This window comes from Chelon labrosus (genome assembly GCF_963514085.1).
Source record: "Chelon labrosus genome assembly, chromosome: 11".
Lineage (NCBI taxonomy): Eukaryota > Metazoa > Chordata > Actinopteri > Mugiliformes > Mugilidae > Chelon > Chelon labrosus.
In genome coordinates, this window is record NC_140344.1 from 26,007,532 (window position 1) to 26,020,254 (window position 12,723).

The 12,723-nt window shown below is 43.1% G+C and overlaps 1 protein-coding gene across 1 annotated transcript; it reads right to left on the reverse strand.

The window, feature by feature from the left end:
* Positions 1 to 1,348: 1,348 nt before the first annotated feature.
* pskh1 (protein serine kinase H1) lies at positions 1,349 to 12,414 on the reverse strand. The gene is made up of 4 exons (XM_084554753.1): positions 12,192 to 12,414; positions 10,475 to 11,601; positions 8,325 to 9,248; positions 1,349 to 3,250 (listed from the first exon to the last, which is right to left on the reverse strand). The coding sequence occupies exons 2-4, from the start codon at positions 10,541 to 10,543 to the stop codon at positions 2,933 to 2,935; spliced, it is 1,311 nt and encodes a 436-aa protein (XP_084410879.1). The 5' UTR covers positions 10,544 to 11,601; positions 12,192 to 12,414; the 3' UTR covers positions 1,349 to 2,932.
* Positions 12,415 to 12,723: the final 309 nt, after the last annotated feature.

The window sequence follows — 12,723 nt, forward strand, 5'->3', positions numbered from 1 at the left end:
CGCTAGCTTTGAAGCCGAAGGTGTCGTTCTCAAAAGCTGAATTGCGTCCCGTGGGGTTTATTCCTATTTCTCCTTCTAACCCTGCTGCAACCTGAACGCAAACAACCACAGATGATAAAAACCCAACAGGTTACAGATGTTGTTGGAACACAGAATAGTTAGGAAAGGCGGCAGGACTTAAGAAGTGGGTTGCACTGTTCTCCCTACGTTTAACTAAGCAGCTAGCTTCAACACCATTAAAAACGTCTTGGGACACTGTAGCATCACAACCTGTAATACAAGTTCTAAAAGTTGGTTTTATGGAAAAAAAGATGAATCAAAATCCTTTTGTTATATTTGCGTCAGTACTTTTCATGCAGCCTTTAACAATCAGATAACGCTAACATGATTTTTAATGGATTTTAAACAACATTTCTCAAAAATAACACTTTAAATTAGAAAGTGTCATGCTAACAAAAGTAGACTAGGTGGTATTAAAAAAACTGCGCAAACATTTGCTAACATGCAGCAATTGGTCACATTAGTTACTGCTGTTTCAGAACCAAGAACTCGTAAAAAGGAAAATCTGGAATGTAACGAGCATTTAAGTCAGTTGAATAGGTGGTCCATCAATGTGGCCAAGGACACACTGCGTGTTTGCGCTGCCAATAAGATGTCCAAATGTGGTCTGATATCGTATCTTAAATTTAACATGCAACAATTGATCACAATAGTTACTGTTGTTTCAGAACCAAGAACTCATACAGAGAAAAATGTGGAATGTAATGAGCATTTAAGTCGGTTGAATAGGTGGTCCATCAATGTGGCCGGGATGCATTGCATGTTTGCACCGGCAATAAGACGCGGTCACAAGTGGACCACACCGTGTTCAAATGTGGTCTGATATCTTATCTTAACTTTAACATGCAACAATTGATCACAATAGTTACTGTTGTTTCAGAACCAAGAACTGTCAGTTGAATAGGTGGTCCATCAATGTGGCCAGGACGCATTGCGTGTTTGCGCTGCCAATAAGATGTCCGAATGTGGTCTGATATTGTATCTTAAATTTAACATGCAACAATTGATCACAATAGTTACTGTTGTTTCAGAACCAAGAACTCGTAAAAAGGAAAATGTGGCATGTAACGAGCATTTAAGTCGGTTGAATAGGTGGTCCATCAATGTGGCCAGGACGCATTGCGTGTTTGCACTGGCAATAAGACGCGGTCACAAGTGGACCACACCATGTCCACATGTGGTCTGATATTGTATCTTAACTTTAACATGCAACAATTGATCACAATAGTTACTGTTGTTTCAGAACCAAGAACTGTCGGTTGAATAGGTGGTCCATCAATGTGGCCAGGATGCATTGCGTGTTTGCGCTGCCGATAAGATGCTGTCACAAAGTGGACCACACCATGTCCACATGTAGTCTGATATTGTATCTTAAATTTAACATGCAACAATTGACCACAATAGTTACTGTTGTTTCATAACCAAGAACTGTCGGTTGAATAGGTGGTCCATCAATGTGGCCAGGACGTATTGCGTGTTTGCGCTACTGATAAGATACGTTCACAAGTGGACCAGATCATGTCCAAATGTGGTCTGAGATTGTATCTTAAATTGAATGCATCTTGGTTGTGTTCACACCTGTAGTTAAAGCTGCCCACTTGTGATTGGATCCCTCAGAACTTGTGTTAATGCCAGGCCAGAACACGGCCTTTAGTCTACTTTGATTAGCATAACACAATTTAAAGTATCTAGAGTTACTTTTGTCGAATGTAATTTTAAGTTTTATTATTAAGCAGTGTTTTGTTCACCTCTAACTCTTCACTATAAATAGATTGCATATTAGCAATGTCAGATATGTCAAAAAGGTAGCAGTTCGTAACATTTCCATCGATACTGGGTGTAACCCAATGGTGCAACCTCTTTTAATTTGGCCTCTAGTACAGTCCCATTAAAACTGAGCCAAGTATGAACTTATTAGGAGCTGGTGCAACCACAGTCTCTGAGATCCTGCCCTTCCTTGGAAAACTAAAACAAATGACCCACTTGAATACTGCTATGTAACGTGACATTCTCACAGCCGCCTCTGTAAAAGGGAAACATGACCTATTTTTGTCAAATGCAATATAATTAAGATTAAACACCGACGCAAAACAGCTTCACAATCTTTTGACAGTTTTGGAATATCAACAGAGCAATAATGGCAAGATCAGATAAGCTTGGAAATGACAAAAAAAATAATAATTAAAGAATACGCCTTCATTTTGGCCTTCGATGGTGTGATTATGTCGCAGTGTGATATGATTTACCCACATCTCAAGACAAGGTCTGTACATTTCGTACAATAATAAATTCACAGCAATTTTCAATCAGAAATGAGCGACAGAGGGGATTTGTTTCCCCCCACCCTCCTCGTTTTTTAAAAGAATCCCTTTCTTCTTAGAAATGTCAGTATCCAGAACTCTGTTCAACAGATCCGTGTGGTAAGGTCATTATCCAGTGACCATTTGAATGGAGACTAATAATCACGTCAACAATAATAAATAAATATGTAGCAACACAGGAATTGAAGGAACACAAGGAAAAGGAGTGGAATCTGCTAAAATAAAAAAAAATAAAAGGTGAAGGAATGGATGGAGAGATGCTGTAACTGCTGCAGCACGATACTCTACTGGTGTGTCGTGTGTTCTCATCAGGAGACAGGCTGCCGTGGGAGTTCAATGACTTCTTTGTCTTTTTGACTCAATGGAAGCAGTTACTTATCAACATCTTGCTGTTATAAGCACATTTCAGTTAGTCATCGTTTTTAAAGCAGTAATTCGGGACTTGAAGCCATTTTTTTTTTTGGCCTCTAACACTGGCAGCAACTTGGTGGTAGTCGTCGTAAAAGTTCAGTCATTAAGTCGCCACAGTCGCCGGCTGTCAAGTCTCCGCGTCAGCCGTTGTACTGCTGCTGATAGCGACGGTTCAGCTCGCGCAGCTCCTTCTCTCGCACCCGCCGAGCCTTGTTGGATTTGGTCGAGCGGCTGGAGCGCGTGGACTGGGCCGACTTGGTGCTGTGGCAGCGCGAGGACGCACGCTTCAGGAGGTTCTGAGAAATACAGCGCTGGAGGTTCTTCATGGACGAGGAGGCCGCCATGCTGACGATCCACGGGTGCTTGAGGGCCTGGCCGGCCGTCAGCCGCTCGCTGGGGTCCACCGTCAGAATGCGCTCCACAAAGTCTTTGGCCAGGTTGGACACGCTTGGCCACGGCTGGAAAGGAGAAACGGAAGAAAAGACTTTGATTAGCTGGGTGCATGAACATAACATTATGACCACCTTCCTAATATCGTGCAGGTCTCCCTTGTGCCTCCAAGACAGTTGTGACTCATGAGATAATGGACATGGGCCTTCTGAGGGTGTCCTGTGGTGTCTGTCAACAGAAATGTTGTTAGTGGGTCCCATTAAAACTAAGCCAAGTATGAAGTTATTAAGAGCAACCACAGTCTCTGAGATCATGTCCTTCCTTGGTGCCGTTGTAGCCAACAAGAAAACTAAAACAAATGACCCATCTGAATACTGATATGTAACGTGACAGGCTCACAGCCGCCTCTGTAAAAGGGGAACGTGACCTATTTTTTGTCAAATGCAATACAATTAAGATTAAACACCGACACGAAACAGCTTCACAATCTTTTGACAGTTTAGGTGACTCATCAGAGAATGGACATGGGTCTTCTGAGGGTGTTCTGTGGTGTCTGGCAACAGGAATGTTGTTAGTGGGGGGGGGGGGGGTCTTTGAGGGGAGGGGCCTCTGTGGATCATCCCACAGATACTTGATCAGTTTGGGATCTAGTGAATTTGGAGGCCAGGTCAACACATTGTGCTGCATCGCAATATTTGCCGGAAAATATTAAAGTTATTACGTATTCTTTGCAAAACCAAAAATGTCTTAACTGATCAATTAAAATCAGTTCCATTTTTAAGACAAAATAGGTTTTCCTCTAGATATGCAGCACAATTATTATCAGTCCCTCCAATGAAACCTTCCGATTCTACATTTGACAAACTTCACTCAAGCTTAACAATTGGTTATGTAAATCCTGATAGAAGACGATAATTTTAATTTCAAATACAAATAGGTTGCGGTAACAAAAGGCCATTGTTATTCTTTTTTTTTCCCCAAATAAGAAGTGAATAAGCTGACGTAGTTCTGTTAGATAAATCATTTAAATCTGAACCCAGTGTCGTTTCTTTGCAGAGATTTGTTCATCGGACACAAGATGGCAGCAGAAGCACAGGCTTTAAGTTTGGTTATTTCATTTGTTCTGATCCGAATTAAGAATTTGGATCGATAGTTGATGATAATTTAATTGTCCTCTACTTGGACGGAATTCCACGTTCCCAAAACATGTCTAAACAAACACGCTTTGAAGCCGCAAATGTTCGTCATAAGTGCAGCTGACTCTCTCTATTTATTACAAGTGACTGGTAGTGAGTCAGACTCTTCCCCCGTCCTTTGACAGGAATTGGGAATATCATTCCTATCATTGCTGACAACTACCCCCCCACCCCCACCCCCACCCCACAGGGCAGGTAAATCACTTGTTGGCTAAATATACATGACACATATATAACCCTTCGACATACATTTCTCCCCCACCCACAACAATGTCTGGGCTGTGATTACTTCCTGGACTGCAGCTGTAAATGTGAACGTTATTTATCACAGCTGTAAAGAGCCATGTCCCCAAGGGAGGTGCATTCAGGCCTGCTCCACCGCAGCTCCTCCGTTCAGGACGGGGTTTTCTTAAAAGATATGTCGGGGATTTTTCAAGCTTATCTTAAAGAAAATAATAAGAATACTCTAGAGAGAATAGAAGTCGGGTCTCTGAAACTGCTCCCACTCTCCACACGAGCTCGTACTCACGTGAAGCTACAGCCGTCCCACTACGCTAAACCAAAGCCACAGTCTGTTCGGTACAAACTTCCCTCTTGAGCCACTTGAGCTCACTGATTTACGCTCTGAACTCTCTGACCACCACAATCTCCATCAAGCCACAGTTTTACAAAGATGGTCGCTGCTTTGTTTAATTTACAGCCACATCAGGATTCACTTTGCAAACTGCCAAGAAACACAACAACTGACGAGAAGAGGCAAGGAAGGAGGAAAAAAAGACTGCGAGTTAGAAAACACGGACGTACACGAGACATTTAAACACATTAGGGCCTCAGGGTTACGTAAAAAATGTATTTTGTTGAGGGGAACACTGAATTTAAACATAAACAGAAAACTCCACAGGAGTCTTTTAAAGTACATGCAATCCATGTTATTTCTTTAGAACTGACGGAGCCACTTGAGATGAGTGGTGGAACAAGTCCAGCTGCCTTTGTTTTAGATATACCATGACCAGTATGACTAAGACTCTTCCACAGCCAATATTATTCTAACAGTATTTAAACATGGAAGGGGTTGCTGATAGTGGAAAAACCCACAAACATCCAACATTTAACCGTCTTTTAACCATTTATAGTTTAATTTGGGGTTTCTGGCCAGCAATTCTTTTTTAACAGCAGATAGACAACTAGCTGAATTTAGCAGCTGTGAATGCAATGAACGCTAATGTTCCCTCGTATCTGTGAAGGCCCAGCAACACCAAACCAACTCCACTACCGGCAGATAATGCTAACTACAACATTGCATCAGATTATCAGTGTCTAGTTGAAAAAGTTGCACTTGAACACATTGTAAAGACAAGGTAATTACTCTCCAAACCAGCAGGTGGCAGTAGATTGTATTTGTCATATAAAAAGGGGAAACCTGAAAAGCTTGGTGAAGCTGGGATGGATGGAAGGAGCTACGAACCGTTGTGTGGAGCTGGCCTCCTGTGAAGCAGTTGGTCTGCAGGTTATTCATTCTAGATAAGGGTCATTGACGTCATTAACCGTTTTTTTTTTTTTAAATGTGATGGAAAAATCTGAAGGCCATCCGTCATTTTGACAGATTGCAATTCACACCTCTGACCACTTGGTGGCGAGTGACCATATTAATTGGCTCTTGTCTCTCATCGCAGTTTGCGCTCCAAACATCGCGGAACTTTTGTCGGTGCACGATTTCCTGGTACACCGATTACACTGATGCACACGTCAGAGCTCGGCTAACCATAGACCACAGATATACAATATATATGTATATATGTCTATGTCTATGTAGCTAACGGCTACCAAAATGGAATTTGCATACCACCGAAGCACTTCAACCCTACGGTACCGTCTAAGAGCTGTTTTCGCTAGCAGTCCCGTTCCGAGTACGGACAAGACATGTCGGAAGCCGAAACTTTTTATTTATTTATTTTTTTTGTTATCATTTAAAGTCAATACTGTTCTGAAAAAAGTACTTAAAGTTAATGAAACTTTAATGAAAATTAAATGCTATTGAATATGTCTTTATTATTGTTTTAAAAAATTAAAGTGACAGGTAAAAATAGGTTATGACAGGATTTTTATGACCTTGTCAGTCAAAATGACAGACAACGAAAAAGTCTAGCGCAACCTCTGGTCAGGCCAAAACTGGCCAGCCATAGGGTCCAATCTGGGCCCAGTGGGATGAATTTTCAAAAAGCCAAAAATTAGACATTTACTGCTATTTTTCAACAAAAGTAACCACTAATCCAAATTTGGCCACTAGGGGTTGCACCGTTTTAGTAAGAGTTGCGGCCATAACAGCAACACTTGCAAAAAGGATAGTTCAGGGATCTTCAACGTTTTCCAGGCCAAGGACCCCCAAACTGAAGGAGAGATGGAGCAGGGACCACCTACTTATGTTTATGTGTATTTAAAGACATTTAAATTTGCATTGGGGAATACAAAAAAAAAATGCAACCCCCCCTGCAGTACCTCTGCGGAGCCCCTAGGGGTCACGGACCCCCTGTTGAAGACCTCTGGGATAGTTCATTTAATGTTAAAATTTTCATAACGTTTCTTTGCACTAAAACAAAGGGAAACATTTGGGGTTCTCGTTATTTGTAGGTAACTAAACTATGTTACTGGTCCGTCCCGCCTGAGACCTAATTGGGCTGTATGTGGCCAATGAACTAAAATGAGTTTGACATCCCTGGTCTGCAGTCTATTCATTCCAGATGATCATGTTGTTGTGAAAATATGTGCGGATTTGAATTTTCATGTGAGACGAAGATATGAAAGTGATTAGAGTCGTTTGCTTATATGTTAAATCGGCATGAAAGCTGCTGGAAGGGGTCCAACTGGTGCCAACTGGTGCCAACACACCTGCAAGACTTGGGTCACGTATGCTCAGTGACTGCCTGGGCCACTGTGTCACAGCCCTTAGATAGGTAGACAGTCAACTTTTTGCTCACTTCAAAGACTGAACTCTATAACCGTAGTGTTTACAGCTCGTTTCTGCTGCTCGAAAAAGCCGTTATTGCAAATTATGTTGTTATTCCCAACGCATAAATGTTGTGAATATTCTTGAAGGAAACATCAATTTTTAAATCCTAGTCTGTACTACTGTTGAAAGACAACAGAGGCTCTGTTGTGGCTCTCACGGGGCATCACATTCATTTTTTAAAACTTTCAGCCTTTTATGTGACAACAAAGCCTGGAAACTCTCCTCAACACCCACTGCATCACCCCCCCCCCCCCCAAAAAAAAGCGCATAATGATCAATTCTCTTAACTAATTCCAAGGACAAATGCGTCACTATTTGCAGACCTCAGCTTAAAGTACTGGCTACATAGAAGTTATAAGAGTTCCTCTTCTCTGACCTGTCGGATGCTGAAGAAGTTAAAATCTGGATGAATCCCTAGCAAAAAAAACCTGAGATGATTGATTTGCTTCTCATTAAATATTACAAAACTACTCAGCGGTTATTTGCGCAGGAGTCGCTGTATGTGGGGCAAACATTAACCCAGGGCCTTTTTGAAAAACTCACGGGCAACATTAACATCCCACACGATGAAACAAAGGGAACAGACTACTCAGCATTCTTGCAGCGACACACACACACACACACACACACACACACGGATAGAGCATAAATTATTGTGCGCACACACAACGAGGGAGGGCATATTGACTTAAGAGAAGATAAATAAATGAGAGCCAGCAAAGCAATATAAAAGGTAAGGGGTGCAGGTGGAGTGAGAGATTTGGAGCTCGGAAAGGTGAGTGAAGGGTTAAGAGTTTGAAAATGTGGGAATCTGGGTTAAAAACACCACAAGAAAAGCTGTGAACTTCTTGGAAATGTGTTGAAAGAGCCTCCTGCAGAGGGAGGAATTTGCTCCAAATATGGCAGCGCAGGACTGAAGCAACAGATCCAAGTCCTCACCTCTCCAGAGAAGCTGTACTTCCCCTTGAGGATCTGCCGGTAGAGCCTCATGCGGTTGTCGTCCTCGAAGGGCATGGTTCCGCTCAGCAGGATGTAGGATATGACTCCCAGCGCCCACATGTCCACGGCGTTCGTATAGGGCTTCCTCACCAGGATCTCAGGGGCGATGTACTCCGGCGTGCCACAGGTCGTCTTCATCAAACACTCGTCTCCCTTCTTCCTGCTGCTGGCCAAACCGAAGTCGGTGATGATGATCTTGGAGTCGGCCCCGGGGTGGTAGTAGAGCAAGTTCTCCGGCTTCAGGTCCCGGTGAGTTATCCCCAAAGTGTGAAGATACTTGACGCCATCCAGCACCATCTGCAGAACCCGGGTGGCGTCCCGCTCTGTGAAGGAGCCGCGGGCGATGATCCGGTCGAAGAGCTCTCCCCCAGTGGCCAGCTCCATCACCATGTAGACGCGCTCCGCCGTCTCAAACACCTCCATCAGCTGGATTATATTCGTGTGGCGAACCCGACGCAGGACGCACAGCTCTGACTCGCACACCTCTCTCCCCTCCCGGTACCGGGTCTCGATCATCTTGATGGCGTACGGCTGCCGGGTGCTCTTGTGCTCCACCCGCACGACCCGGCTAAAGCTCCCGCGGCCTATCAGAGCTTTGATGTCGTACTTGGCCGTGACGCGGGGGTCAAACTTGGCTCTGTATTTTGCCACCTTCTTCCGCTGAGGGTCCGACAGCTCGGACGGGTCCTTAGGGGGCTGGGCTGAAGCGGTGGGAGTGGCAGCTTGGGCCTGGGCCTGATATGGGGAAGCGTAGTCCGCCTTGTCGCCTGCCCCTCCACCGGCCACGCCCGTCTTGCTTCCAGTGCCATCCCCTCGTATGAAGTGCTTATAGATATCTGTCTGAGGAGGTTGGGGAGGATCAACCTGAAAGATATAGGAACTCTGTTTATTCCAGATGCAAAATAAACACAAGAGCAGATTAACAATACAATATAAAAGATCAGATTAAAAGAAGTAGATTTCTAACTGATAGGTTGTCTTGAGTATTTAAACTTCCAGACTTCCATCTCTAAAACAATTGTTGATTCCATGCTTTTAGTCTGAAGCTGTTATTTTTACCAGCGTATACATGATGACTTAGGATGTCCTGATCGTTTTAAACTACTCGTATCGGTATCGGGCTTCGGCCAAGCCTGATCTGTTGTAGTTATTTGTTTTAGGTCTGCCATAAACCAAAACTACACCCCTGCAGCGTCAAACCGTCTTCCTCCTCTTCAGTTTTAGTAGAGGTTAGCTAGGGTCAAATCTACGAGGGGAACTTTTGTTTATTTAAGATCGGCCTGGGACTCGGATCAGCCAATACTGAATATTTAAAAGATCCGTTGGGGGGCAAAATAAGTATCCTTAATGATGACACCAGGACCGACACGTTTTTGGGGTATTTCCTGTCTATCTGGGGGTTTAAAAAGTTTAAAAAGTACATGTTTTAGTCTGCAGGTGACAATTTTATTACCCCTAGCTAAAAACACTAGACACTTTTGCACAACACACACTGAAAATCCGAGAAAGGTTACGCTTGAGGAGGTTACGATACTGCACATGTTAGTATTAACACTGAAAAAGGGGTTTTCAGATATGTAATTCACTTTCTCTATCCACTGATTGAGTGATTTATCACATCTAACAGATGTTATGTGTTATTTTGTTCATTACTGTGCCCAAGCTGTGGTCTAGAGGAATGCACCACAAGTGGGGTAGCTGTGATTTGATTGTGTACTTAAAGGCATGCATACCTGCTAGACTAGAACCAAACCTTTATGCCAAAAAAATGGACATTTAAGAGTTTAAAACATCTAATAAGCTAATATATCCCAATTTGACATTTATCACTACAGATTGCTGGGTAACGTTTAGTTTTTAGAGATCAGAAATGTAGCATTATCCATTATTTTGTCAAATTATATTGACTACAACTAACCGATGTCTGGGAAAACCATCTGGCAGCTCTTAATGAATATAGTTCTATGACTAGATATTATAAATACATCAATATTAATCCACAACATTAACTGTACTACTGCAGCAGTAATAATACCGTATCTGTTCCGGTAACAATACTTTTCTTAGCAGTTACAATGTCCTTCACTGACCTTTTTGACCAGGTCCAATTGAACATCCCCTGGAGGCTCAGGGAGGACCTTACTGTTCCGGCACCCCATCTCATCACATCACCTTGGGCCACTGCCCAGCCAGCCACACAGGCCACCGAGAGCCCTGCCTCATCACCGCAACAGCTGTTTCGACACACTCAGGACGTCCGACATCCAGGCTGCACCCAGACCGAGACAAAGGGTTCATGAATAAAGCCGATTACACCCACTCAAGTCCCAATGAGCTGGCATCAGCAGTCACCGTTCTTGAATACAAACGGAGTCCAGTTTAGAAACTCCCCAGAGTTCATGAATACATTTTGAGCAAACGCTGCGTCCAAACTCCGTCGACAAAGTAGCGTTTGTCCTTTGTTGCTGCTTTACCAGAGAGTCGGCGGGAAGGCGGTAGCTCAAGCCTCTTGAGGAACGTACTAAGGTCCCATATCAGGTTGTGTAATAGGCAGAAAAAATACCATGACAGTCGGTATGGATCCTCCAAGCAAGGTCTGTACCAAAGGTTCAGTTGAGACGTGGTACCTCAAACCCCTTAACGAACGTACCAGGATACGCAGATAGTGTAATATGCAGAAAAAATATCACAAGTAGAGTCAGTATGGATCCTCACAGCACAAAAAATCTGGCCTTTACCAAAGGGTTGGTTGCCAGCTGGCCCCGCAAACCACTTGAGGAACGTACGAAGGATACTGAGATAGTGTAATATGCATAGAAAACACCATGACAGTCAGTATGGATCCTCGAAGAACAAAAACGAATGGCTAGGGAGATTTATGAGGTCTCTACAAAAGGTTCAGTTGACAGAAGGTACATCAAACCCCTTGAGGAAGGTACCAAGGATACCCGGATAGTGTAATATGCAGAAGAAATATTAAACAGGGCAGGGGAATGAGTGGTTGGCCCCGAGCATCCAGCTTCTCTGAAACAAAACAAAAGCACGGGATGCCTTTAAGGGAAAGTTATCCTCGGGACTCATGCAGAACTTCTGCAGAAAATCTGATTGTCAACGACGCTTCGATCCATTGGGGAAAAGCTGCAATGTCGGCAGCGGTCTTGCCACAGCAAAAGCAGCTCCCCGGGAGAATGACAGGCTGGAGAACGGCGGAGGGAAGCTGTGAAATGCAAAAGCACAAGAAGAAATATGAATCCAAGTTTGTATTTGTACTAAACGCCACCACGACAGCAGCAACCTATTAATATTTAGGCCTTATGGGCAGCATTTTAGGACACGGGGTTTGCCGTGACGAGGCCATATTGTGAAGAGTTTCCGCCAACATATAAGAATAATAAAATCACCCAGACATGTTTTATCGTGGCCAGTGAAACAGAGAAAGGCTTGTCGAGAAATAACTGCACTGTCACAGATGGTCACTAATATCAGAGTTGGATGTCTCCTTCATGAGCAAGTTTTCTGCTTGTAATGTGCACGCTCTGGTGACAAATGATAACAGGAGACATCCATCAAAAATATACATCTTAATACATTTATTTAAAAAACTCCACATGCAACTTACTTGAGGTTTAAAAAAAAAAAAAAAAAAAGAAAAAAAAAGTTCAGGCCTTACTCATGTTAGTGTTTTTTCCGCAGCAAAAACTACTTTAACAGTTTAAAAATCAAAATGTGTTAAGATTGAGGCAGTTTCTGGAAAGTTTCTCAAACAACTCTGAGTGTAAAAGTGTAAAAAGTGACTTTTAATCTCACCTCTTAACTCATCCGAGACAGCGAAGTTGTCTTAGCATGCTAACTAGCCTGCTAGCAGCAGGGCAGGACTCCCAACTTTTTTTTTTTGGTGCCAAACCCAGCCTCCTCACCCCACTCTCACTCAGCTGGGCTCTCCATTTTCACCTCGTAAGTTTCCCAACTTCACTCCCGAGGACAAACAACTTAAATCCGCCGCGGCCTCTGTCAGCGTGTTGTTTTTATTTTATTCTACGTTGTTAAAAAGTGTGAAGAGAGAACTACAAAAAAATAATAATAGCTGCCCCCAATCCCAGACCGTTACTTTTTCTTCTTCGTTTTCTTTTTTTCTGGTCGGTGTTTTTCGGTCAGGACCTCCTCCTCACCACCAGAGACAGGATGTAGCGCTGCTGTTCCGGTTTAGACTTTCAAAATAAAACACCATCTAAACCTTCAATCCTTTATTTTTTGTTTAGTAGCTAGTCCTCCTCACACCGATGAATTGGAATAATTATGGTGCACAAAATTAACTTTAAAAGTCACAAACTGTTCACAG

Coding starts and splice junctions, on each gene's coding strand:
- pskh1 (XM_084554753.1), bottom strand. CDS start 10,543: ATGGGGTGCCGGAACAGTAAGGTCCTCCCTGAGCCTCCAGGGGATGTT. Junction 9,249..10,474: donor AATTGGACCTGGTCAAAAAG/GTCAGTGAAGGA, acceptor TATATCTTTCAG/GTTGATCCTCCCCAACCTCC. Junction 3,251..8,324: donor AGTACAGCTTCTCTGGAGAG/GTGAGGACTTGG, acceptor TCTCCTTTCCAG/CCGTGGCCAAGCGTGTCCAA.